The sequence below is a fragment of the Pleuronectes platessa genome, chromosome 24 (assembly GCF_947347685.1).
Source record: "Pleuronectes platessa chromosome 24, fPlePla1.1, whole genome shotgun sequence".
NCBI classification, from domain to species: Eukaryota; Metazoa; Chordata; class Actinopteri; order Pleuronectiformes; family Pleuronectidae; genus Pleuronectes; species Pleuronectes platessa.
In genome coordinates, this window is record NC_070649.1 from 11,715,193 (window position 1) to 11,729,135 (window position 13,943).

The 13,943-nt window shown below is 36.1% G+C and overlaps 2 protein-coding genes across 2 annotated transcripts in view; both read right to left on the bottom strand.

Moving 5' to 3' along the window:
* The window catches only part of LOC128431094 (uncharacterized), an 870,493-nt gene that overhangs the window by 377,204 nt on the left and 479,346 nt on the right, over window positions 1–13,943 (bottom strand). The gene's annotated exons all lie outside the window — the stretch shown is intronic.
* On the bottom strand, window positions 6,699–7,399 carry LOC128431103 (ferritin, heavy subunit-like). The gene has a single exon (XM_053417330.1). The coding sequence runs from the start codon at window positions 7,360–7,362 to the stop codon at window positions 6,829–6,831; it is 534 nt and encodes a 177-aa protein (XP_053273305.1). The 5' UTR covers window positions 7,363–7,399; the 3' UTR covers window positions 6,699–6,828.

Sequence of the window (13,943 nt, forward strand, 5' to 3'; positions counted from 1 at the left end):
AAGGCAAAGTTCCTTTTTTTTTGTTGAAAAAAGCATTATGTTCAATACTTACCCTTCTGTAAAATCCCTTTATTCCATAATTTCTGAGACAGGCTGCTACAGTTGTCCTCAGGACCATCCTGACTGTACACTCACTCAGTATCAAGCATATTTACTGTATCATTTTGGAGAAATTCAGCCTTAAAGTTCATTATTTAGAATTGAAAAAAGCATTATGTTCAATATTTACCCTTCTGTAAAATCCCTTTTTTCCATAATTTCTGAGAGAGGCTGCTACAGTTGTCCTCAGGACCATCCAGACTGTTCACTCACTCAGTATCAAGCATATTTACTGTATCATTTTGGAGAAATTCAGCCTCAAAGTTCATTTATTTTGAATTGAAAAAGGCAAAGTTCCTTTTTTTTTGTTGAAAAAAGCATTATGTTCAATACTTACCCTTCTGTAAAATCCCTTTATTCCATAATTTCTGAGACAGGCTGCTACAGTTGTCCTCAGGACCATCCTGACTGTACACTCACTCAGTATCAAGCATATTTACTGTATCATTTTGGAGAAATTCAGCCTCAAAGTTCATTTATTTTGAATTGAAAAAGGCAAAGTTCCTTTTTTTTTGTTGAAAAAAGCATTATGTTCAATACTTACCCTTCTGTAAAATCCCTTTATTCCATAATTTCTGAGACAGGCTGCTACAGTTGTCCTCAGGACCATCCTGACTGTACACTCACTCAGTATCAAGCATATTTACTGTATCATTTTGGAGAAATTCAGCCTTAAAGTTCATTATTTAGAATTGAAAAAAGCATTATGTTCAATATTTACCCTTCTGTAAAATCCCTTTTTTCCATAATTTCTGAGAGAGGCTGCTACAGTTGTCCTCAGGACCATCCAGACTGTTCACTCACTCAGTATCAAGCATATTTACTGTATCATTTTGGAGAAATTCAGCCTCAAAGTTCATTTATTTTGAATTGAAAAAGGCAAAGTTCCTTTTTTTTTGTTGAAAAAAGCATTATGTTCAATACTTACCCTTCTGTAAAATCCCTTTATTCCATAATTTCTGAGACAGGCTGCTACAGTTGTCCTCAGGACCATCCTGACTGTACACTCACTCAGTATCAAGCATATTTACTGTATCATTTTGGAGAAATTCAGCCTCAAAGTTCATTATTTAGAATTGAAAAAAGCATTATGTTCAATATTTACCCTTCTGTAAAATCCCTTTTTTCCATAATTTCTGAGAGAGGCTGCTACAGTTGTCCTCAGGACCATCCAGACTGTTCACTCACTCAGTATCAAGCATATTTACTGTATCATTTTGGAGAAATTCAGCCTCAAAGTTCATTTATTTTGAATTGAAAAAGGCAAAGTTCCTTTTTTTTTGTTGAAAAAAGCATTATGTTCAATACTTACCCTTCTGTAAAATCCCTTTATTCCATAATTTCTGAGACAGGCTGCTACAGTTGTCCTCAGGACCATCCTGACTGTACACTCACTCAGTATCAAGCATATTTACTGTATCATTTTGGAGAAATTCAGCCTCAAAGTTCATTTATTTTGAATTGAAAAAGGCAAAGTTCCTTTTTTTTTGTTGAAAAAAGCATTATGTTCAATACTTACCCTTCTGTAAAATCCCTTTATTCCATAATTTCTGAGACAGGCTGCTACAGTTGTCCTCAGGACCATCCTGACTGTACACTCACTCAGTATCAAGCATATTTACTGTATCATTTTGGAGAAATTCAGCCTTAAAGTTCATTATTTAGAATTGAAAAAAGCATTATGTTCAATATTTACCCTTCTGTAAAATCCCTTTTTTCCATAATTTCTGAGAGAGGCTGCTACAGTTGTCCTCAGGACCATCCAGACTGTTCACTCACTCAGTATCAAGCATATTTACTGTATCATTTTGGAGAAATTCAGCCTCAAAGTTCATTTATTTTGAATTGAAAAAGGCAAAGTTCCTTTTTTTTTGTTGAAAAAAGCATTATGTTCAATACTTACCCTTCTGTAAAATCCCTTTATTCCATAATTTCTGAGACAGGCTGCTACAGTTGTCCTCAGGACCATCCTGACTGTACACTCACTCAGTATCAAGCATATTTACTGTATCATTTTGGAGAAATTCAGCCTCAAAGTTCATTTATTTTGAATTGAAAAAGGCAAAGTTCCTTTTTTTTTGTTGAAAAAAGCATTATGTTCAATACTTACCCTTCTGTAAAATCCCTTTATTCCATAATTTCTGAGACAGGCTGCTACAGTTGTCCTCAGGACCATCCTGACTGTACACTCACTCAGTATCAAGCATATTTACTGTATCATTTTGGAGAAATTCAGCCTTAAAGTTCATTATTTAGAATTGAAAAAAGCATTATGTTCAATATTTACCCTTCTGTAAAATCCCTTTTTTCCATAATTTCTGAGAGAGGCTGCTACAGTTGTCCTCAGGACCATCCAGACTGTTCACTCACTCAGTATCAAGCATATTTACTGTATCATTTTGGAGAAATTCAGCCTCAAAGTTCATTTATTTTGAATTGAAAAAGGCAAAGTTCCTTTTTTTTTGTTGAAAAAAGCATTATGTTCAATACTTACCCTTCTGTAAAATCCCTTTATTCCATAATTTCTGAGACAGGCTGCTACAGTTGTCCTCAGGACCATCCTGACTGTACACTCACTCAGTATCAAGCATATTTACTGTATCATTTTGGAGAAATTCAGCCTCAAAGTTCATTATTTAGAATTGAAAAAAGCATTATGTTCAATATTTACCCTTCTGTAAAATCCCTTTTTTCCATAATTTCTGAGAGAGGCTGCTACAGTTGTCCTCAGGACCATCCAGACTGTTCACTCACTCAGTATCAAGCATATTTACTGTATCATTTTGGAGAAATTCAGCCTCAAAGTTCATTTATTTTGAATTGAAAAAGGCAAAGTTCCTTTTTTTTTGTTGAAAAAAGCATTATGTTCAATACTTACCCTTCTGTAAAATCCCTTTATTCCATAATTTCTGAGACAGGCTGCTACAGTTGTCCTCAGGACCATCCTGACTGTACACTCACTCAGTATCAAGCATATTTACTGTATCATTTTGGAGAAATTCAGCCTCAAAGTTCATTTATTTTGAATTGAAAAAGGCAAAGTTCCTTTTTTTTTGTTGAAAAAAGCATTATGTTCAATACTTACCCTTCTGTAAAATCCCTTTATTCCATAATTTCTGAGACAGGCTGCTACAGTTGTCCTCAGGACCATCCTGACTGTACACTCACTCAGTATCAAGCATATTTACTGTATCATTTTGGAGAAATTCAGCCTTAAAGTTCATTATTTAGAATTGAAAAAAGCATTATGTTCAATATTTACCCTTCTGTAAAATCCCTTTTTTCCATAATTTCTGAGAGAGGCTGCTACAGTTGTCCTCAGGACCATCCAGACTGTTCACTCACTCAGTATCAAGCATATTTACTGTATCATTTTGGAGAAATTCAGCCTCAAAGTTCATTTATTTTGAATTGAAAAAGGCAAAGTTCCTTTTTTTTTGTTGAAAAAAGCATTATGTTCAATACTTACCCTTCTGTAAAATCCCTTTATTCCATAATTTCTGAGACAGGCTGCTACAGTTGTCCTCAGGACCATCCTGACTGTACACTCACTCAGTATCAAGCATATTTACTGTATCATTTTGGAGAAATTCAGCCTCAAAGTTCATTTATTTTGAATTGAAAAAGGCAAAGTTCCTTTTTTTTTGTTGAAAAAAGCATTATGTTCAATACTTACCCTTCTGTAAAATCCCTTTATTCCATAATTTCTGAGACAGGCTGCTACAGTTGTCCTCAGGACCATCCTGACTGTACACTCACTCAGTATCAAGCATATTTACTGTATCATTTTGGAGAAATTCAGCCTTAAAGTTCATTATTTAGAATTGAAAAAAGCATTATGTTCAATATTTACCCTTCTGTAAAATCCCTTTTTTCCATAATTTCTGAGAGAGGCTGCTACAGTTGTCCTCAGGACCATCCAGACTGTTCACTCACTCAGTATCAAGCATATTTACTGTATCATTTTGGAGAAATTCAGCCTCAAAGTTCATTTATTTTGAATTGAAAAAGGCAAAGTTCCTTTTTTTTTGTTGAAAAAAGCATTATGTTCAATACTTACCCTTCTGTAAAATCCCTTTATTCCATAATTTCTGAGACAGGCTGCTACAGTTGTCCTCAGGACCATCCTGACTGTACACTCACTCAGTATCAAGCATATTTACTGTATCATTTTGGAGAAATTCAGCCTTAAAGTTCATTATTTAGAATTGAAAAAAGCATTATGTTCAATATTTACCCTTCTGTAAAATCCCTTTTTTCCATAATTTCTGAGAGAGGCTGCTACAGTTGTCCTCAGGACCATCCAGACTGTTCACTCACTCAGTATCAAGCATATTTACTGTATCATTTTGGAGAAATTCAGCCTCAAAGTTCATTTATTTTGAATTGAAAAAGGCAAAGTTCCTTTTTTTTTGTTGAAAAAAGCATTATGTTCAATACTTACCCTTCTGTAAAATCCCTTTATTCCATAATTTCTGAGACAGGCTGCTACAGTTGTCCTCAGGACCATCCTGACTGTACACTCACTCAGTATCAAGCATATTTACTGTATCATTTTGGAGAAATTCAGCCTCAAAGTTCATTTATTTTGAATTGAAAAAGGCAAAGTTCCTTTTTTTTTGTTGAAAAAAGCATTATGTTCAATACTTACCCTTCTGTAAAATCCCTTTATTCCATAATTTCTGAGACAGGCTGCTACAGTTGTCCTCAGGACCATCCTGACTGTACACTCACTCAGTATCAAGCATATTTACTGTATCATTTTGGAGAAATTCAGCCTTAAAGTTCATTATTTAGAATTGAAAAAAGCATTATGTTCAATATTTACCCTTCTGTAAAATCCCTTTTTTCCATAATTTCTGAGAGAGGCTGCTACAGTTGTCCTCAGGACCATCCAGACTGTTCACTCACTCAGTATCAAGCATATTTACTGTATCATTTTGGAGAAATTCAGCCTCAAAGTTCATTTATTTTGAATTGAAAAAGGCAAAGTTCCTTTTTTTTTGTTGAAAAAAGCATTATGTTCAATACTTACCCTTCTGTAAAATCCCTTTATTCCATAATTTCTGAGACAGGCTGCTACAGTTGTCCTCAGGACCATCCTGACTGTACACTCACTCAGTATCAAGCATATTTACTGTATCATTTTGGAGAAATTCAGCCTCAAAGTTCATTATTTAGAATTGAAAAAAGCATTATGTTCAATATTTACCCTTCTGTAAAATCCCTTTTTTCCATAATTTCTGAGAGAGGCTGCTACAGTTGTCCTCAGGACCATCCAGACTGTTCACTCACTCAGTATCAAGCATATTTACTGTATCATTTTGGAGAAATTCAGCCTCAAAGTTCATTTATTTTGAATTGAAAAAGGCAAAGTTCCTTTTTTTTTGTTGAAAAAAGCATTATGTTCAATACTTACCCTTCTGTAAAATCCCTTTATTCCATAATTTCTGAGACAGGCTGCTAAAGTTGTCCTCAGGACCATCCTGACTGTACACTCACTCAGTATCAAGCATATTTACTGTATCATTTTGGAGAAATTCAGCCTCAAAGTTCATTTATTTTGAATTGAAAAAGGCAAAGTTCCTTTTTTTTTGTTGAAAAAAGCATTATGTTCAATACTTACCCTTCTGTAAAATCCCTTTATTCCATAATTTCTGAGACAGGCTGCTACAGTTGTCCTCAGGACCATCCTGACTGTACACTCACTCAGTATCAAGCATATTTACTGTATCATTTTGGAGAAATTCAGCCTTAAAGTTCATTATTTAGAATTGAAAAAAGCATTATGTTCAATACTTACCCTTCTGTAAAATCCCTTTATTCCATAATTTCTGAGACAGGCTGCTACAGTTGTCCTCCGGACCATCCAGACTGTTCACTCACTCAGTATCAAGCATATTTACTGTATCATTTTGGAGAAATTCAGCCTTAAAGTTCATTATTTAGAATTGAAAAAAGCATTATGTTCAATATTTACCCTTCTGTAAAATCCCTTTTTTCCATAATTTCTGAGAGAGGCTGCTACAGTTGTCCTCAGGACCATCCTGACTGTACACTCACTCAGTATCAAGCATATTTACTGTATCATTTTGGAGAAATTCAGCCTCAAAGTTCAAATTTTTGCTTTGTAAAGGGAGATTCTTTATTATTTTTTTTAAATATCAGTTTTGTTTATTTGTTCAAAATAAGAATGAAGCTGAACAAATCAAGAGGTTTAAACTCCAAGCACAGAGGAAAAACTAAACTCAGTTGAAAACTGAAAACATCATTACAAACCCTCCATGTCTCAGCTCCACATTTGTGGAACAAATAACATCATTCTCTAGTAAAATGTGGATGTGGGAGCAGGATGAATATAGACTGTAGATATAGTCTGAGATCATTGTTGAAGTTGTTTATTCTTTTTTTTTTTTTTTTTTTTTTTTTTCAGAATCCAGAGGGCTCAATTTTTCAACAGTTCTTGGCATAAAACTCAGCAAACACATAGTAATGACAAGAATGCAGCTAAACGAGAGAGAGCAAGATATGAGAGACGATTGGAATGGAATAGCACTCAGGCGTGTCATAGATGTTAAGATTACAGGAAACGGCGATGTAAAGAAGAATATAACAGGTTCCAAATGACAAGCCACTATCATGCAGACGCCTTAATATTGTTTAAAATACTTAGACGCATGATACAAATATACATATAAAGAGGCGTCTGTGAAGGAACTATGCAGGGATCTAGCTGCTTTCTTTGCCCATGGTGTGTTTGTCAAACAAGTATTCGGCCATGCCATTGCTTGGAGCTCCCATGCGACGCAGGTTGGTCACCCAGTCTCCAAGCTCTTTGATGGACTTCACCTGCTCGTCCAGGTAGTGCGTCTCGATGAAATCACACATATGTGGGTCATTGTGATCAGCGCAGAGCTTGTGCAGTTCCAGCAGTGACTGGTTCACGCTCTTCTCCAGCTGCAGGGCACATTCAAGAGCCTCGATCCCACTGCCCCACTCGTCTCTCTCTGGTTTCCTGATATCTTGGAGGAAGATCCGTCCCCCCCTCTGGTTCTGTTGTTTCATTAGCTTCTCAGCTTGCTCACGCTCCTCCAGCGACTGATGACGGAAGAACTTAGCAAAGTTGTGCAATGCTTGGTCATCCCGGTCAAAGAAGTAACCCATGGACAGGTAGACGTAGGAGGCGTACAGCTCCAGGTTGATCTGCCTGTTGATTGCAGCCTCGCAGTCCTGATGGAAGTTCTGTCTCACTTGGGAAGACATGGTTCGAACGTTGGTTGTTGTTGTCCTGTGTTGGAGGTTGAAACGTAGCGTCTCGTGTCGTTAGCACAACAAACTGTTAGCTAGCTGTCGGGCTAGCTGTTTTTGGACGGTGTTTCCTCGGAGGTGGATGTTGGATGTTTTGTTTCGGGTGAGATGATTGAGGAGGATGGATGATTGATCGGATGGAGAAGTCCTGAGCCGAGGTGGTGGGAGACAGATGAGAGGTTTCCGTTCAAGCACTGTTGAAGCAGGTAACCTTCACTGTCCGCTAGCAAGGAGTCGACTCGTTTATTCATTTTTCACAAATAACACAATACCATTCACTTTTCTCTGCCTGCTGAAATGTTTCTGAGTCCATGTCGATGCACTCGACATGGAACCACCTGCAACAGGTGTCACACTGAATCTGTAAAAGGGCAAATTAAGCACATGCAAGAATAAACTTTGATATCTAGCCATGATGGACACCAGATAACCATGATCCCCAAAGTAATATTTTGAGCTAATATTGCTTCTTTGAAACACTTAATACAGATACATTTTTTTATACTTGTAGATCTTTCTCTAGAAATGGTGATGGCTTCACAGTGTGATATTTTGGTTGATGTGTGTAGAAATGCATTTCCACCATGTAAAACAGGACATTATAAATGTGAATGACATTAAATTACAGGGTTGACTTAGCCGTTGTTTTTGCTTTCTTCATGGAAATCACTAAGTAATTATGTTCTGTTCTACAACCTTTTGATGACTATCTTCATTTGATTATTCTCCTGATCAAAATGTTGTCATTGTTGAAATCTCAATCTAATGCACACTTTCTTTTTGGAATTCTTGATAGGAAAACATGCATATCCCTATGTCTGAGGAGTGAACCTCAGGTTATCCTAGCACAGATGATTGTCTGTCGTCATTTCTCATCCTTTTCGGCTCTTGCTTGCTGTCATCCACTTTAAAACAAGGCATACAAAATGTGCAGATTTTTTTTTTTAAACAACTTACCCAGTTTGTTAAGTCAGGCCCTTTAATTGGTGGTTTGACTGCTGAGCACATGGCACAGCTGGTCTCTGTGTTAAACACTAACATAAAGTTGAAAATATTAGATTTACCACTACTGCCACCATTAACAATTGTACTTATAATAAATAAAATAATGATTGACTTGTTTTAGTGTATACAGAATATGTTTACAAAGTGTTTTCTGTAATACCGTGTCACTGTAGATTTAAGATAAGTTGTTACACACCTGAGGCTTCCAGGAGCTCGAGAGCCAGGTGTTTTCTCTCATCTGCCATCAATCTTGGAGCTGTCCCAAATGACATTTCTGCTTTTTTTGGAAAAGCCTCCATGACTGCCTTTGCCATCTAAACACACAAGAAAGCATCTGTTTGCATAAGTTTCCTAGTTAGCAAAATAAAGGACGTGGAATTGCAATAAAACAGAAATTGATCCAAATTCTTAATGAATGTAGATCATTTAGATAAAGCTGATGTTTCAAGAAATATTCGTATTACTTTGATGACAATTACACCGCAGCTACTCCCGTCTCTCTGAAATGGGTGTTCCAGAACACCGCCTTTCCACTTAACATTGACCCAGTCAGTTTTTCCCAGACAGATCCTCCTCATGTTGAAGTACTCACTGTGAAAGGACATTTTTTTTAAAGTGGTTAATGTAAGGAATATGTACACATTATTCACCCAAGAAAACAATGTATGTCGTAGTAAAGAAAAAGGGGGTTGTTTGGCCAATATTTTGGGGTCAGAATTACAAATAATGTAACACTTGTTCGGCTAATGGTGTTAACAAGTTTGATTGAAAAAAATTATATGTTGGTAATGATGTCTTTAAGTGGTCACAAGTCTCTTCTAACTGTTTTAGGTGTTTAGCATGGGTGACATTGTTAATGTGTGGGACATTGAACAAGTATTTTCTGCCATATTGCCTATGTTCAGCCTTATGCATAAATTCTGCTTGTTACCCATTTCTGTTTTGTAAAGCTGCCTCTAACATGTTGTTTAACAGATTACTGCAAGCATGATTCACAACATAGCATCCATACTTAAATATTTTAATTTAAAGAAAACACATCTTGCAAACATATAAGAAATATTCAGTTTTGAAATTGCTTCAGTCACACTGTTCAGATAGATCTGCTTAATTACCGCAATCTTTTTGCTGCGTTGTCTGAGTCTGCCTGCTCGATAGCACTGCGTGCGGGATCAACAACATAGACAGTACTATCTGCAGCACTGATGTACTGTAACCAAAAGAGAAAATATGAAATATCATTTAGAAGTTAGTAATGACATACAGAGAATTGAAGGCAGTTGTGATGTATTAAGTAACAACTTACCAGAAACTTCCAGTGTACATTGCCAATGTTAATAAAGGACACAATGGCCTTATAGTTGTCAAAGTCGGTCTGTAACAAAACACAAAATTAGTTATTTAATTTTACTAGTGCTTTGACTGTGCAACATCTGTTTTGCGTGTGTTTTTACTACAAAGTCAGACATCCAAACTATCCCACGTATTGATAGCGGCTCCCTGACGCCCGTAAATGAGATCCAATCTCCCAGAATCTGGAGCGTGCAAGCATGAGCGCGTGTATGTGTGTGTGTTCCTGTAATTTATAGATAGATATGTCATTGCAACTACAAATAAATTAATGACTGACTGAAAGGCTCAATGGAATATTGTTTTTATCTGATTACTCTTAATTCACACCCAACCACCCACCACACCACACACACACACACACACACACACACACACACACACACACACACACACACACACACACACACACACACACACACACAGCTAACTTGTAAACAATTGACATACTATTCTACTTTGTTTTTGTACCTGACAAAAATATTACCTTTGACATAGGCTGTCTCCTAACTTCTTCCCTCTTACCAAAGAGGATCACACCAGCCACATAATGGCTTAGAACGTAAATGGTGCTTCCCAAATTCAGTTTCCTGGCAGTGTGGTGAAGTAGGGACTCGATGACCTTCAGAGAATATTTTATGAACACACACAAAGTGTTGTGAAGTCATACATTTAGTTAAAATGCTGAAAATATGATCCTTATGGATTACTGTTCATCTTCTCTGTTATGTATAACACAAAGTCAACAAAAAACATTTAAATCACATACTTATATCAATTGTTGTGGCTAATGGAGCTGTTCTTCAATGATATTTGACTCACTATCACACATTGTTCAAACTGCTTGTACTGTAATAGTCTGCTCGATCATCGCTGACTGCATCTTTCATAGTTTTTATGTCTGTATGATAAGTGGTTCTGTTCTTTTAATGAATCTACTTACCTCGCCTACAAGCCACTGGTGAGGTCTTAGAGTGTTGAACTCACTGTGGTGGATAACATAGTTGTTCCCTAATTGAGAGGGCACCACAGAAACGACCACTTCTGTGTCCCTTTTTCCCCACAGTTCTGTGACCTGCAAATCATAAAAAGCTATGACTTTTTTTTATAGTGGGTATAAAACAGGTGCTGGCTTACAGAATACCAAACTTGAAACCTATTAATAATAGACAGAGGTTGTCCTGTAAGAAGGGGAAGGATGGTGAAGGGTTAATGAGTCCAGTTCACACACACTCTCATTGAGATGCCCCTCATTTATTGCCGAATAAACTCTTCTGTTGATATTGTCTGTGGTTACTACAATAAGGAATCAACAGAAATTTGCATATTAATCATATGCAATATTAATAATAAACATAAACAGACTTGCTTAAATTACACAATGCAATAATAAGGATATATAATGATAAAAAGTAAAAGATGAATAAATGATAAGATTTGAGTGTTTATAAACTTAAAGGACTTTAAGAGACTGTTAACAAAAAGCAACCTCTTGGCTCAGAAAGGCCCACATCTATGTCGCTGGCATAGTGTACACGGAAGGCGAGACAAATAAATGTGTGACGATCCCTTAATGGACGCATTGGCACGCTCACTACACTGCCGTGACATAACTAATAAACACCTGAAGCCACAGCGATACATCATTAATCAACATAACAATATTATCAGGGATTATATACATCAATTGGAATATTAAATCGGCAACAATTAACCAATTTTTTTTTCATCCTAGAGTTAATTTAATAAAATATATAAAATATAATTAAGAAATATAACATTTGACAATTACGCTATGTTGGACATACCTGTGATTGAAGATCATCACTGAGTGATGCTGGTGGAGCTTGTATGCTGCTTTGTGGACTCTAGGGATAGAAATAGTAGTGTTATAGAAATATTTCAAGTACATATTGCAAGCAATGGAAATTAACCCTTTCACTTTATGCATTTATACATTTTTATCTAAAATCAGAACATGTAAAATCAAGTTTTTGATTTCTACTTTGTTTGTTTTGCTTGCAATTTGTAGCATTTTGCCTCAATAAATTACCTGTGATGGAGCCTGTGATGGAGAATGATCTTCAGATGCTTTAGATGGTTTTTTGGCCAATGTTCTCTAAAATAGACAGACACAGTACATTATTCTTAGACTTAGACCGCACTTTATTGATCACTTTGGGATGACTCCCTCAAGGAAATTGAATTTCCAGGAGCATACAGACACTTGTATACAAAACAAAGGAGGTATACAAAAATACAATATAAGATAAACAATAGACTCTTAGCTAAATATATATATAAGTAAACAGTAAAACAATAAACTCTTAACAGTAAGCAGTAAACTCTAACTAAATATATAAAGTAAGATTCAAGTGAAATAGGATCAGATAAAATAAATGTAGAGAACTGTATGGAGGATGAATATAGATAAATATACAGGACTGTGTATGGTATTGTGTTATTGTACAGTGGAATATGACCATATTCTGCATCCACTTGTGAAATTCCAATGAATCTCTCAAAAACACTTACCTTCTTCTTCTGTTGTTTATAAACAAAAGGTGTGTTCAGTCGAGACACATACAGCCCTCGTTTTCTCTGTTTCCTGCTCTTCCAGCGTTCCACGTCCACCCGATGTGTCTAAAGTAAATCAACAAAATATTGTCAATATCAAATTAATTTAATAGTAGTATTCTTGAAGCACAATTTAGCATTGTTCAATGCTACATTATTAGATTTAACTACAAACATTTTTTACTTATTTTTCATGTGACTTTGAATGGAAAATTATCTTGATTTTGATTATTGTAGCCATAGTGTAAGCATTACATTTTGTGGATTGTACTTTTTGTGTGGTTGTTTGGCATGAGGGTGGGGTTACTTTAATTAGAAATTGGGATAGCAATGGCTGGTGCACAATCACACATTTCTAAAATACTAGTAATTGAAGTATTTATGATCAGCATATGCACTTCTTACCTTTTTCTTTCTCCTCTGGGAGTCAGCATACTCCCTCAATAGGGCCTTGAGTGTGACTTTGTAGGTGTCCACAAAGTCATCGAGTCTGGTAATTTTTTTGCGTTGGAAACGGATGTGTTTGAGGTCCCATTGGCTTTTTTCCATTATTCCCTGCGTTTTGTTGTCCAGAGTGTAATTCTAGGGTTCAACATAAACATTGCATCAAATCGAAATGTCTTCATTCATTTGGTTTATTTTATCATGTGTAATATCCAGCATGAAAATGTGCAAGTAATATTCAGTTTCATTAACAGATGATCAGCTTTATTGTACCTGTTGTGATTTACAGGCAGCTCTACTGTACTTTTTAGTCAGACTGTCATATACTGGGCCTGATCCATGACGACCTAGATCACCTGGGAGAAGATGGAACATAAATTTTTTATTTAATTTACTTAAATATATTAAAATAAGCATATAGATTAATAAAAACAATTAAACAGGACTAACCCAGGAGTAAGCCAGACCATAGGCCAGCCTGAGGTAAAAAGTACTTCATCAATGTCGGGATGAAGGTTGGACAGAAGTAGATGTTTGAATCACCTTCCTGGTCACATACTTCCGTCTTAATGACTTCTTCAAAATGCTGCGTGAAAGGCGTTGTTCCAACATCGTTCTAGAAAAAAAATTAACTAATCTATAAGATTGTTTAAGAAAGAGTGTGTGCAGGGCAGGTGACACTACAGTGGCTGGCAGAGTGTGTGGAAAAATGTTTTTCACACATCACAGATGAAACATAAAACTTTTATGCATGCCTACACAAGAGTTTAGTTTAGCAAAGAAGTAAAAAAAAAGAACAAAGCTTTAAAGGGATAGTTAAGTTTTTAAGTGTGGTTGTATGAGGCCCTAATGACCCCCTAAGTATATAACTGTAGTTGACAGCTCTCTCCCCTCCACAAGTTAGACATAATGCTGGGTCCGCACACTGCAAGAGTCTGACCCAAACAGCTGAGGAATGGAGTGTCGTGGAGCATGTTTTTTAAAACCAGCTGTGTATACATCATACACTTTTGAGTTATGCTGTTCACAGCTGTATCTGTGTCCAGTGTTGTCCCCTTTAGAGCTTGAATTTAGAAAGCCAAATGTGTTTGAAATGACACATTTCTTAGTCAGGTACAGCAAAAACCTAAATCCAAAGCAAGAATGTAACAGTTGCAGTT

Excerpts from the sequence above, each read along its gene's own strand:
- LOC128431103 (XM_053417330.1), bottom strand. The coding sequence starts at position 7,362 with ATGTCTTCCCAAGTGAGACAGAACTTCCATCAGGACTGCGAGGCTGCA.